Source organism: Pipra filicauda, unplaced genomic scaffold (assembly GCF_003945595.2).
Source record: "Pipra filicauda isolate LSUMZ 115617 unplaced genomic scaffold, ASM394559v2 scaffold722_size180822_pilon, whole genome shotgun sequence".
NCBI classification, from domain to species: Eukaryota; Metazoa; Chordata; class Aves; order Passeriformes; family Pipridae; genus Pipra; species Pipra filicauda.
In genome coordinates this window covers 167,034-180,601 of record NW_024104890.1, presented here as the reverse complement: position 1 = coordinate 180,601, position 13,568 = coordinate 167,034, and the positions used below count along the sequence as shown (strand labels likewise).

Here is a 13,568-nt window from a genome sequence, read left to right as displayed (position 1 = left end):
GAATCCTTTTGGGATCCCAAATTGTCTGGATTTATTAATGAATTTTGTGTTGGTCACCTGCCAGAGTGACCAACTGGTTGTTCTTGGGTTTCTTCTTGGATTTGTTCTTGGATTTGTTCTTGGATTTGTTCTTGGATTTGTTCTTGGATTTGTTCTTGGATTTCTTCTTGGATTTCTTCTTGGATTTCTTCTTGGATTTCTTCTTGGATTTCTTCTTGGATTTCTTCTTGGGATTCTTCTCTTTGAGACAAGGAATTAAAATGTTGATTTTTTTTTTTTCCCATAAATGCTGTTTTTGCCCAGTTTGGGGATTTTATTTTGGTGCTGAGTTGGGTTTGTTTTTTTTTTTTTTCCATCCCCTTCCCTGTCCATGAGGAAACCTAATCCTGTGTTTTATTCCCAACCCACTGGATGCATTGGGAAATCCCTGTGGGATGGAATGAGAGGAATTCCAGGAATTCCCTGCCTGACCTAAAACCCCCCCGGGATCGGGGTGAAAAGCATCACCAAAGCTCAGCATTCCCAGATTCCCTGATCCCAGAGGGAATTCCAGACACGGTAGATCAAACACAGCTTTCCAAAAAACTTTATCCCACCCCAAACAGGGCCGTAATTCCCGGGTTTAATTAATTATTAATTCAGGAGCCGCCTCATCTTTTCCATCTTTCTCCTGGAAACTCCTGTCACCTGGGGGGGGTTCGTGGCTTCCTGAGGAAAAGGAGGAATATTTGGATGGAATGGGCTGGGTTTTTTATTCCTCCCAGAGCTGATTTTTTGAGCTCATCCCGTGGGGAAACCTCCGGGAAGCACCGCTGGTTCCCGGGCCTTCGGCATTCCCGGTGGGAATTCCCTCTTTCCTTTGCCAGCAGACTCACTCCTTATCCCTGGATGTCTCCATGATCCCAGTTTAAACCAGAGGCCTTGTTTTGCCTGGACCATCGGGACAATCCTGCTCTGCTTCCCTCCCATCCGTCCCATTCCCGACGTTTTCCGTGGAAAATCCCGGCCGCGTTGGCGCCGGTGCCGTGGGTTTGGATCGGAGCCGTTATCCCTTGGAATGTTCAGCCAGCTCTGCTCCAGAAGGACGAGGTCAAGGCAGAGTTCTGTGCCTTGGGGTGGGAAAAGCAGGAGGGAAAAGCTGGGAAAACGGGATCATGGGATCATTCCGGTTGGAAAAGCCCTCAGAGATCGTCCGATCCGATCGTTCTCCCGGCGCTGCCGAGGCCACCACGGATCCCTGTCCCCAAGAGCCACATCCACAGGGCTTTTAAATCCAGGGATGGGGAATCCAGCACGTCTTCCAGTGCTTTTTGGACAAGCTGGACAAGGAAGAAATTTTCCCTGATATCCGTTAAATTCCCGTTTAAACCTCCTGGTTGTTGGGAATGCCGCCGGTCCGACGCTCACAAACCACTCCAGGGAGCGGGGCCGGCTGGAGAAGGATGATCCAAGATGATCCCGAGGCTGGAATCAGCCAGGATGAGGGTTCCTGGGCCGTTCCCATACAGGGAAAGCCGGGAATCGGGATGGGAGGTGGATTCCAGCGGAGCTGGAGAAGTTGGGAAGGCGATCCCAATGGCACAGAGCGGGATGTGGTGGGGCCAGAGCTGACAGTGCCACTGATTCCCGTTATTCCAGCTCATCCTAAGGATGGGATCATGGCAGGAAAATCCAGGGAATCCGGGCTGGAGAGGAGAAGGAGCTGGGAAGGCCCCCAGGGGAGCACTGGGAGCGCGTTCCCGGAGTGCTGGGCTCTGGAATTCGGAGGATTTGGCAGGACACGAGTGTTTGGAGCCAACACTCCTGGAATATTAAAGTTAAAACCCAGGGAAAAAAAAGCAAACTCTCCACACGAGTGGCTGGAAATCCATGGATTTTCCTTCTGGATTGATGCTGGAAGTGAGGCACAAAACAAAGGGATGAGCCTAAAGAACGTCCTGGATCGGGAAGTTTTTGTTTCCATGACCATTCCAGCCCTAAATTGGGAAGGGGGGCACAGACCTGCATATCCCGAGGGATTTGTGGTCCGTGGATATCTGCCCGGAACAGGGAATGTTGGGATATTTGCAGGCAGGATCCAGGAGGAGAGGTCAGAGGAGCAGGTTCCGAGTCCGGAAAAGGGAGGAGATTTACAGAATTCCAAGGAATAAAAGGCTCTGTGAGGGTGATTCCTGCACAACCACACAGAGGGAAAATCAGCTTTCCTTGGAATTCCGAGCTCCAGAGGTGCCTGATTTAATTCCTGGTTATCAGGGAGGGAATCACTGGGCCAGGAAAAAAGCAAACTCTCTGTACGAGTGGCTGGAAATCCATGGATTTTCCTTCTAGAATGATGTCGGAAGTGGGTGTTTGGTGAGGCACAAAACAGAGGGATGAACCTAAAGAACGTCCTGGATCGGGAAGTTTTTGTTTCCATGACCATTCCAGCCCTAAATTGGGAAGGGGGGCACAGACCTGCATATCCCGAGGGATTTGTGGTCCGTGGATATCTGCCCGGAACAGGGAATGTTGGGATATTTGCAGGCAGGGTCCAGGAGGAGAGGTCAGAGGAGCAGGTTCCAGAAAAGGGAGGAGGAAGGAGCAGATTGAATTCCTTGAATTCCAAGGAATACAAGGCTCTTGGAGGGCGATTCCCTCACGGCCACGAGGAGGGAAAATCAGCTTTCCTTGGAATTCCGAGCTCCAGAGGTGCCTGATTTAATTCCTGGTTATCAGGGGAGGGAATCGCCGGGCCAGGCCATGAATTCCCTCCCTAAGGATTTCCTGGATAACCCCCCAGCGTGGGTGTCTCCATCCCACAATCCCGGGATGCCTCTGCTGTCCCACTCCCACAGGAAGTCCATCCCATTCCCTGAGGATCCTCCCTGAGCATTCCCAAGCTGCTCTCAGGGGGAGTTGGACACTTTCACTTTTCCTTCTGCCTTGGCCACTTTCACTTTCTCCTCCTGCTCAGATCCAGGACTTTTTTCTGCTCCTCCAGATAAAAACCTGGACGTGCCAAGACTTCCCTGCCTCTTCCCGGGAGGCTTCTCCTTCCCAAGGGTGCCCCTCAATCCCACAGGGAAGCTGGAATCCGGGCTGGGATTGTTTCCTCTCTCCTCTTTCTTTATTTATTGCACATTATTAATGACCCTGGGGTTGGTTTTTTTTTTTTTCTTTCCCTTTCTGGACTTTCAGTTTTGCCGAGAGGAGCAAAAGTTGGGAGGGATCCCCTGCGAAATTCCTGGGATTGGGGCTTTTCCAAGAGCTTCCCAGGGGTTTTTTTGGGTGTTTTTTAAGCCTTTTACCCCTGAAAATCCCTGTTTTGGTGGTGGTGCTCCAGCAAAGGAGGGAAAAAAGGGGGTTTATGGTTTGCTCCAAGCCTTTTAATTCCATGATTTCCATGGAGGAGCCTGGACTCTGGGGCTTCTTCCTTGGGATTTACGAGATCCTTGGGATTTACAAGATCCTTGGGATTTACAAGAGCCTCGGGATTTACAGGATGCAGGAAACGAAGCAAAAACGAGGAGAAAAATTGGGCAAACTTGGGCCCGAAGAGGTGCCACAACAATCCCAAAAAAGAGCTGGAAAACCCTTGCTCTTGGCTTTTTTCCTCCTCCTGGTGATTCCAGAGGCACCACCTGGAAGTGGGAAACGTGTGGGAAGTGGATCTAAAAGGGCACAAAAAAACATTCCAAAGGTGCTTTAAAGACTTTTCCTTTCCATGCTCCAGGTTTCCCTGGAGAAAAACACCATCCCTGTTTTTCTTGGGGCTATTTTTAGATCCTTCCACTTCTTGCCTCGTCTGGATTTTGTGTTTTCCTTCCATTTTCCCTTATCATTATTATTATTATTATTATTATTATTCCCTTATTTTCCCATTTTAAGTTTAAAACATCCAATTTTTAACTGGTGTTTGTGGTTTTTTTCCCTATTCCTCATATTATTTTTCCACCCTTGAACACTTTGAGGGGAATAACAAGGGACGCAGGGAACGATTCCACCTCTTCTCCTTTTCCAACCCAGGGGAGGGAAAAGACAAAAACACGATCAAAAATAATAATAAAAAAAACTTAAATCCTTTAAAAAGTGGGAGCCAAACCCCCCTCTGAGTTTGGGATTTGGGAAATCTCAGGAATCACCCCCCAGCAATAAAGAGTTTTAAACCAGCCCTGGGTTTCCTGGGGGTTTAAAGTGATATTTAATGTTTGGATTTTGGATTTTGGGTTTTATCAGCTTCAACAGCAGGAATATTCCAGGTTTTTCCCCTGTTTCTGTGTCCATGTTTAATTTGTGGGTTGCTTTGGGATCTCTCTTTGGTGGGAAGTGTTTTTTTCAGTGGGGTGTTTTATTTTGGGAACGTGTGTGGAGAGGGTTTGGGATGTGAGAAAGGCGTCAAAACCTCCACACCCCCCCGAGATCTCTGCAGGAGAACAGACAATCCCAAAAAAACTGAGGGCAAAACCCTGGAATTCTCCTGTGTGTGGCTCTGACTCCCTAAAAACAACATTCCATGAATCCAAGTGACTTCCAGCACGGGAGGAAACTCTGCCCTGCTCAGTTTAATTCCCTGCCAGACTTTGCCTCTGGCTCTTCCTCCGGACTTAATTCCTTGGTTTTTTTTTTTCCCTTTCTGTTCCAAAGGAAAAACTTCCAGGGAGTTCAGATCCCTTCCTGCCAGAGGAGCAGCTTAACCTGCAAAAAATCTGGGATTTGGGATCTGGAGGGGAAGGATCCGTGGTTCTGAGGATCCAGAGATGCCCAAAGGGAATAAATTCACCTCCTTCTTTCCTTCCCCGCTCCAGGTTTTCCCGCGGAATCCGAGGAATCCCTGCTGCAGAGAGCGGTGTCGGCGCTGCACGGCTCCTTCCTGCACCCCAAATCCCGGCAGGAATTCCAGTACAGCCGAGCAAGCCTGGTGGAAAACCAGCTTTTCCTGAGCGAGGTGAGGCCGGAGGAGGAGCAGCTCCAGAAGGAGCTTTTTTTTGGGATTTGCAGAGCTCCTAAATCCCGATTCCTGGGATTTTCCCAGAGCCCCTTTCCCGGTTCCTCTCTTCTTTCCCTTCCCAGCCCTGTTTGATCAGGAACAAAAGGTCCATTCAGCCCCTGGAGCTCCACATTCCAGGCAGTTCCTGGAGGAGGCCTCTGGAGCAGGGAATATCCCTCAGGAAAGCTTTAGTGGGTTGCATTAAAGGCAGAATTCCACGTGGGATTTCTTTTGGTTTTAACCCTTTTTTTTTCCCAGCTGCCTGTGGTGGGTACAGACCCACTTCTAAAATCCCTCCATCCCTGTATTCCCACTGGAAAACAGGCTGCTCTGGGAGCTGGGAATCACCAGTTGTCATGGATTAAACAGTGCTTGGGCATTTGGGAATCATGGAGTGGTTTGGGCTGGAAGGGACCTTAAAGATGATCCAATTCCAACCCCTCCACAGCAGGGACACCTCCCGCTATCCCAAGTTGCTCCAACCTGGCCTTGGACACTTCCAGGGATCCAGGGGCAGCCACAGCTTCTCTGGGAAATCCGTTCCAGCCCCTCCCCACCCTCCCAGCCAGGAATTCCTTCCCAAAAATCCCATCTAACCCTGCCTTCCTCCAGCTGAAGGCCATTCCCCCTTGTCCTGTCACTCCATGCCCTTGTCCAAAGCCTCTTTCCATCCTTTCTGTGAGAGTCTGGAGAAGCAACAGCTGCCTAAAAGTGGGATAATCACTGTGGAGCCAGATAAAAAAATGGGATTTCAAGTCATCTGGGAGTTCTGAACCCCAGAAAAGCAAAAGCAGTGGTGGGGTTGTTGTTCCCTGACCTTCCAACCCCCCCCAGAAATCCCATCCTTCCACCGCTTCCCTGACCCATGGACTGGGATCCTCTTTGCTCCCAGAATGTTCTCCCTGGAAGACAGAGATGTGTGGGCACGGGAGCTGATCCAGCTGGATCCAGGCTGCATCCTGGGAATGCTGGGGGTGTTCAGGACAGGCTGACCCCATCTCCATGTCCCCTAAAAAACACGGAATCAAGTTTTCCCGTGTGTTTTCCAGCTGAAAGCTTTCGCCCGAGCCAAGGAAGCCGCCGGGTACAGCCGAGAGGAGCTGCAGGAGACCTTCGCCTTCCTCCTCTTTGACAAGGAAGAAGAGGTAACCTGGGAATGTTTGTCCAGCTGGAATTTGATCCTGAGTGGCCCCTCTGTCCCAGCAGAACCGGAGGCTGAGGAATCCTGGCTCTCCATGCCCTGGGATTCCCGCCGGGAATAGTCCGGGAGGAGGTTTTAGGGACGGATCTTATTTTCCGTCTCTCCGGTCAGTTCTCTTTGGGATTTGGCCGCTCCCTCTGCAGGGAGACAGGAGGAGTTTCCCTTTGTCCCAGTGGATTTCTCCCAGAACCACGGGATGATTTGGGTTGGGAAGGGACCTTAAAACCCATCTTGTTCCACCCCCGACACCTCCCACTATCCCAGGTTGCTCCAACCCGGCCTTGGACACTTCCAGGGATCCAGGGGCAGCCACAACTTCTCTGGGAAATCCATTTCAGGCCCTTCCCACCCTCCCAGCCAGGAATTCCTTCCCAATATCCCATCTAACCCTGCCCTCTGGCACTGGGAAGCCATTCCCTGTGTCCTGTCCCTCCAGGCCTTGTCCCCAGTCCCTCTCCAGCTCTCCTGGAGCCCCTTTAGGCCCTGCAAGGGGCTCCCAGGTTTCCCTGGAGTTTAGTTTTTTGCTTTAATCCCTGGGAGCAGCATCCCCCAGGAATTATCTGGAGCCATCCCTGCCTCCAACTCCATGGAATCACAGGATCCCAGAGTGCTTTGGGTTGGAAGGGACCTTAAAGCTCATCCCATCCCACCCCCTGCCATGGGCAGGGACACCTCCCACTGTCCCAGGTTGCTCCAACCCGGCCTTGGACACTTCCAGGGATCCAGGGGCAGCCACAGCTTCTCTGGGAAATCCATTCCAGCCCCTCCCCACCCTCCCAGCCAAGAATTCCTTCCCAATATCCCACCTAACCCTGCCCTGTGCCAAGAACAGGGAATGAAACCTGTCGGGCACTCCTGGAAAAGCCCCTCTGGGACGGGAGACGGGAGCGTGTCAGGTGCTTTGGGGGCAGATTCCCTGGATTCTGAGTGGAGAGAGAGCCTCCCACAAATTATCCCTGCCCTGTGGTTTTTCACCAGGATGCCTTGGATTTTGTGCAAGGAGTTTTTCAGGGATGCCCAGGGAATCCAGCAGGAATTCCTTTAACACGATTCAGCGATGCCGTGGGTGGCTTTGGGCAGTTTAATTCTCTTTTCTCCCCGTTGCTTCTTCCCGTGGACGTTTTGTTTTGTTTCCTTTATCCTCGCAAGTGTTTTTTCCAGCTGCTTTTGTTCTCTGTATCCCTGATTTTTTTGGGGAAAATGGGTGTTAAAGGGGCTGTTTGTGCTCTTCCCAAGGCGAGGGAGGTGTGTCGGACGGGCCTGCGGGTCAACAGCAGCTCCATCTCCACGCTGGGAGACCCGGCCAAAGGTGAGAATTCCATGGGGAGAACCCAGACCCCCGTTCCCTGCTCTGGGAATTCCGACTCCTTGGAAAAACAGAGGCACAACCTCTGCCAAGATCCATGGACAATCCCGTTTCTTACACGAGAGGCTGAATTTATTGGATGGAGCAGCAGTTTTCCCTCTGCCCCCTCAGCCGAGGGTGGGATCTTCCCTAGGGAATGTTGCCATTCCAGGTTTTTCTTTCCCTGAAAAAGAAGTCACCAGAGTGGCTGATTTCTCTGGGAAAAGACCTTAATCCTGGTGGGAATATCATCCTGGGACAAATATGATATTTTTATATATATGTGTTATTAATATTATATATATTATATATTTTATATATATTATATTTTATATACATTATATATTATATATTTTATATATTTTATATATATGACATATTTCTATATATAACATGTATTATATATATTATATGTTTTATACATATCATATATCTTATATATATGATATGTTTTATATACATTATACATTATATATTTTATACATTATATATTTTATACATTATATATTTTATATATATTACATATTTTATATATATGTTATGTATTATATATTTCATATATATTATATATGAAATATATAATATGTATTTTATATATTATATATTTTATATATAATTTATATTTTATATATATTATATATTCTATATATAATATATAGAATATATTATATATTTCATATATATTATATTTTTATATATAATATGTATTTTATATATTATATGTTTTTATATATATTTTATATATATAATATATTATATATATTATATATATTTTATATGTATTATATATTATATATTTTATATATATTTTATATATATTATGTATTTTATATATATTATGTATTTTATATATCTTATATATTATATACAGTGTCTCTTTTCCCAGTCTCTGTTTCCCCCAGGTAATTCCCTACACTTCTCCACAAATATAAATCAGGAATGAAGACCCAAGGGAAAAAAACCAAAAAAACAAAACAAAAAAAAAAGGAAAATAGAAAGATCTTTTTCCCTTTTCGTGGCTCTGCAGAGATTCCCATTCCCAGGAGGATTCTTCCCAGAGGTGTTTGGGTTTTTTTGGATGATTCACATTATCCTGCACTGCTCTCTTGTTTTCCCAGGGGTTTATATTTCCAAGCATGCAGACTGCCTCCATCCCAGCCCCTGGCACCATGGAAAATCGGGATATATCGTCATTTGCAAGCTAATTAAGGTAAAATCCAAGGTTTTTTGAGTTTTTTTGTGTGTGTGGAGTGGTTTTCAGAGGCCACTTAAGAGCACAAACGGGTTTTAAAAAGACTTGTGGTGCCCATAACTGGGGGAGGGGGTGAAATCGGATCCCACAGAGTCACATATTCCCCGGATTCTCCTGCATTTTGGGGGGTTGAGGGGGAATCCTTAAGGTTGGTCAGACCAGAGCTCCATTTTATTCCTCCATGGAGCTGGTGTGTGACCCCCTTCTCCAGTGATTCCTGGTTCCAAACCCAGCCTGCTCCCATCCCTTCCTGATTCCTGGCTCCAAACCCACCCTTTCTCCCTTTTCCTCTGGATTCCTGGCTCCAAACCCTCCCTGCTCCCATCTCCTCTGGATTCCTGGCTCCAAACCCACCCTGCTTCCATCTCCTCTGGATTCCTGGGTCCAAACCCGCCCTGCTCCTGTTTCCTCTCAATTCCTGACTCCAAACCCACTGTGCTCCCTTTTCCTCTGGATTCCTGGCTCCAAACCCACCCTGCTCCCATCTCCTCTGGATTCCTAGCTCCAATCCCACCCTGCTCCCTTTTCCTCTGGATTCCTGGCTCCAAACCCACCCTTTCTCCCTTTTTCATTGATTCCTGGCTCCAAACCCGCCCTGCTCCCATCTCCTCCCCCCAGCAGTGAAGCTTTGCCTCCCACACCCAAATAATCCCAATTTTTGGAACGACCCCCCCCAGCCCCCTCACGGCGACGGGAAGCGCGGGCGGGGCTTCCCCTCACGCCGCGTTTTGGCGGGAAACCGAAGCTTTGCGCCTGCCGGAGTGAATTCCTGTGGGGAATGGGGGGTGTTAACGTCTCCGTGGTGCTTTCCCGATCCAGGGGAAGGTGCGGGTGATCCCTGAGGATTACACCACCACCTACACCTGCCCCTCTCCGGGCTACGACTGCCACGTCGCCGAGAGCCGCGAGCCGGGATCGGCCGCGCCCAGCCCCTGCCAGGCCTTCGAGCAGAGCCAGGTACCTCCAGCAGAGACCTGACCCTCCCCTGGGGGCTCCAGCCTCGAGTTCCCCTCGTTCCTCACCCTGCTCATCCGCGTTTTTTCCCCCTCTTTCCCAGTACTACGTGTACGAGGTGTCCGGCGGCAGCCCGGCCCAGCGGCCCAGGCAGGTCTGTCCCTACATCGTCCTCTGCTGCCAGTACAGGGACCCCAAGGACGTGCCCATGGAAGAAGACCTGTAAGCAGCAGCTCCCTGGCATTCCAAAAAAAAATAATTGGCTTTTGTGGCCTGTTTTCCCCTTTTTTTTTCTTTCCCCCCCCCCCCCCCCATTCCTAAATGATCTTTTTATTTCCTTTCCCCGCAGGCCCGAGCGCGACCACCAAGGTAGGAATCCCTGGGGGTTGGGTTTGGTTTGTGTCATAAATGTGCTTTAATCACTTTGTTCCCCTCTCCTGCTTTTCCTGAGCTGTTTTCCTGAGCTGTTTTCCCTCTCTCTCTCTCCTGTAGGACTGTACTGCCCATGGAGGGGAGAACTCGCCATCCAGGGAAAGCTGCTGTGCAACATCACCCTGAGGACCCCCTACAGCTCCTCCCTCCCAGCCCAGCTGTGAGTTGGCCTTTTCCTTCCTTTCCTTGGAATTTTTGGGGGTCCCTGCACCAATTTTTGTCTCTGTCAGGACAACCCTCGGCGCCAGATGAGGATATGGGATCATGGAATGCTTTGGGTGGGAAGGGACCTCACAGATCATCCACTTCCATGGGCAGGGACGCTTCCCACCATCCCAGGCTGCTCCAAACCTGGCCTTGGACACTTCCAGGACCTGTGATTTGAGGATTTAAGGATCCTGGTTACAACAGGAGCCTCCAATCAGCCAAGTGCTGGGAAAGCTGCACCTTCCCTCCGGTTCCACAGGGACAGGATTCCCAGCATTCCCTGCTATCCCTGATCCTGGAAGCTTTTCCTGCTGCTCATCCCACTGTTTCCCCACAGGCCTCCCAGGCTGGACATCAGCCACGTCATGGGATTGTCAGACCTGAGGAAAAAACTGCCGGAAGCTGCCTTTGGGAAAAGGAATTACACCAGGAATGAGGGTGAGCGTGAAACCTTCCAGTGGGATCCTCCTGCTGTGCCTCAGGAATTGTCACAGGGAGTCAGGTCAGGGCCCTGTTCTGAAGGGATTACAGATAGGAAAATATCAGGGAATGTAAGAAAACACATGGAAAAATACCAGGGCAGCTCAGGGATGTTTTCCTGTCCATATTCCATGTGGTCTCCTGGTGTGATAGAACCCTCTTCCCAACAAAACTTCCTTAACCAGCCCATTCCTGGGCCAGGAAAAGGTGGGAGACCCTGTTTAAAAAGCCAGGAATATTTTCCTGTCCACATTCCATGTGGTCTCCTGGTGTGATAGAACCCTTTTTCCCAACACAACTCCTCAACCAGCCCATTCCTGGGCCAGGAAAAGGTGGGATAAACCCCTCTTCCTAACACAACTCCTCAACCAACCCAGTCCTGAGACAGGAAAAGGTGGGATACTCTGTTTGGAGAGCCAGGGATGTTTTCCTGTCCACATTCCATGTGGTCTCCTGGTGTGATAGAACCCTTTTTCCCAACACAACTCCTCAACCAGCCCATTCCTGGGCCAGGAAAAGGTTGGATAAACCCCTCTTCCCAACACAATTCCTTAAGCAGCCCATTCCTGGGCCAGGAAAAGGTGGGGTGCCCCCTTTGGAGAGCTGGGCTCCCATCCTGGAGGTGCCACAACCAGGATCAAATGCAGGGAGACAAAAATCCCCCTCCTTACCCCATCTCTCCCTACGAGAATCCACCTCTTGGATTCTGGGAATCCAATATCCAACAGCACAAACCCCCGGATTTGGAGAAGGAGGGAGAGAAATCCCGACGAGTTCTTTTTAAATCCCATTGTTCCCACCCATCCCTGAGGGACAGGAGCACTTCTTTGTTCAGAGTTTCACCCCAAAAAGCAGCATTTTAACACCAAATCCCCTCCCTCCTGCCCCCAGTCTGCTTCCAGGGGGTTTATTCCAGCCTGTATGAAGTGGAAATATCCGATGAGGATCAACATAAAATGGATCAGCTGGTAGAAAACCTGAAGGAAAAGGACTTGGTAAGCGTTTTAAAAGACTTCTGGGAGGGAAGTGGAGCTTGAACTCTCGAAACTCGTGTTAAAATTATTCCCAATTAATGCAAAACAGGAGGAATTTCCCTGCTTTAATTATTATTTTATCCTCAGACGTGATTTAATCTTTCTCTGTTAATGGAAAATCAACCCCCCCTGAGCTGGCAGCTGGATTTTCCTTGGGATGTAGGATCTGATATCAGACATTTTTCCCACCACACTCGGGTCTTTTTATTCCCAGTGGGATTCTCCTGCTTCCTGGTGACTCCAGGGGGAAAAAAAACCCCTGGGATTTGTGCCTGGAGTGGGTTTGGCTTTTGCTTCCTGCTGCTCCTGCCTCACATTCCATGCTTCCCGTGGATCCAGGCTCGTAAATCCGGGGCTGTCTGGGCACATTTTCCCCTCACTGGGAGTTGGCAGCAGCCCAGGAGCCACCTGGAAGTGCAGCTTCCCACCTGGAATGTGTGTTTGGGGATCCCTGAGGGGGAAAAAGTGCCTGAATTAGGGATTAATCCTCTGTTGGGGAAATCCTGAGGGGGAAAAAGGGGGACAGCGAAGATCTGTCCTTGCTGCAGCTCCTCACTTCCCAGATCCACGATGTCCCTGTTTTTTTGTCCCTCTGGGAAGGCTCCAGGGAGAGCTGAGAGCCCCTTCCAGGGCCTAAAGGGGCTCCAGGAGAGCTGGAGAGGGACTGGGGACAAGGGATGGAGGGACAGGACACAGGGAATGGCTTCCCAGTGCCAGAGGGCAGGAATAGGTGGGATATTGGGAAGGAATTGCTGGCTGGGAGGGTGGGGAGGGGCTGGAATGGATTTCCCAGAGAAGCTGTGGCTGCCCCTGGATCCCTGGGAGTGTCCAAGGCTGGGTTGGAGCAACCTGGGATAGTGGAAGGTGTCCCTGGGATTGGAACTGGATGATCTTCAAGGTCCCTTCCAACCCAAAGGTGAAGATGAACAGAAGGTTTTGGGACTGGATCCCTCTGCTCTGGAGCCAGGCTGGGAGAGCTGGGAATGTTCCCCTGGAGAAGAGAAGGCTCCAGGGAGAGCTGAGAGCCCCTTGCAGGGCCTAAAGGGGCTCCAGGAGAGCTGGAGAGGGACTGGGGACAAGGCCTGGAGGGACAGGACACAGGGAATGGCTTCTCAGTGCCGAAATAATGAATTTACAGCTCCTTTGACTGAGGATATTTATCTTTATTGTTGTTTTTTTAGGGAGCCAGCTGGGAGGGATTTCAGGGCTGGATAATAAGGGGATGAAGGAGGTGAACCCTTTTGGGGCACGAGTGGCACAGGAAAAGGTGTCCCTGTCACTGGGGTGGCATCGCCAGCGCTGCCAAGGAGGGGGGAAAAAAGAGGGGCTGCTCCAACTTTTTTCCTGCGTCTCTTCCAGGCAATCATCAAATATTTGCAGGATCAGGGAGTCCTCATCCTCCTCACGCCCTCGGATGGTAAGAGGGGGGAAAATCTGGGATTAAACTCCTGTATCCCGCCGTTTTCTCCCGTTTCCTCCTGTGTTCTCCCCTTTTCTCCCGTGTTCTCCCCTTTTCTCCCATTTTCTCCCGATTTTTCCCATCTTCTCCCATGTTCTCCCATTTTCTTCCATTTTCTCCCGTGTTTTCCCATTTTCTCCCATTTTCTTCCATTTTCTCCCGCGTTTTCCCATTTTCTCCCATTTTCTTCCATTTTCTCCCGTGTTTTCCCATTTTCTCCCATTTTCTTCCATTTTCT

At 49.7% G+C, this 13,568-nt stretch overlaps 1 protein-coding gene across 1 annotated transcript in view; it reads left to right on the top strand.

The window, feature by feature from the left end:
• Positions 1–4,784: 4,784 nt before the first annotated feature.
• LOC113994801 (protein TASOR-like) overlaps positions 4,785–13,568 on the top strand; it is a gene marked incomplete at its 5' end in the record, with an annotated part of 16,039 nt that continues 7,255 nt past the window's right edge. Inside the window, 11 exons of the mRNA XM_039389373.1 lie at positions 4,785–4,924; positions 6,016–6,111; positions 7,404–7,476; positions 8,631–8,722; positions 9,584–9,721; positions 9,822–9,940; positions 10,068–10,087; positions 10,211–10,310; positions 10,695–10,795; positions 11,729–11,832; positions 13,231–13,288. Of these exons, the coding sequence (XP_039245307.1) occupies positions 4,785–4,924; positions 6,016–6,111; positions 7,404–7,476; positions 8,631–8,722; positions 9,584–9,721; positions 9,822–9,940; positions 10,068–10,087; positions 10,211–10,310; positions 10,695–10,795; positions 11,729–11,832; positions 13,231–13,288 (1,041 nt within the window). The remainder of the gene's footprint in view (positions 4,925–6,015; positions 6,112–7,403; positions 7,477–8,630; positions 8,723–9,583; positions 9,722–9,821; positions 9,941–10,067; positions 10,088–10,210; positions 10,311–10,694; positions 10,796–11,728; positions 11,833–13,230; positions 13,289–13,568) is intronic.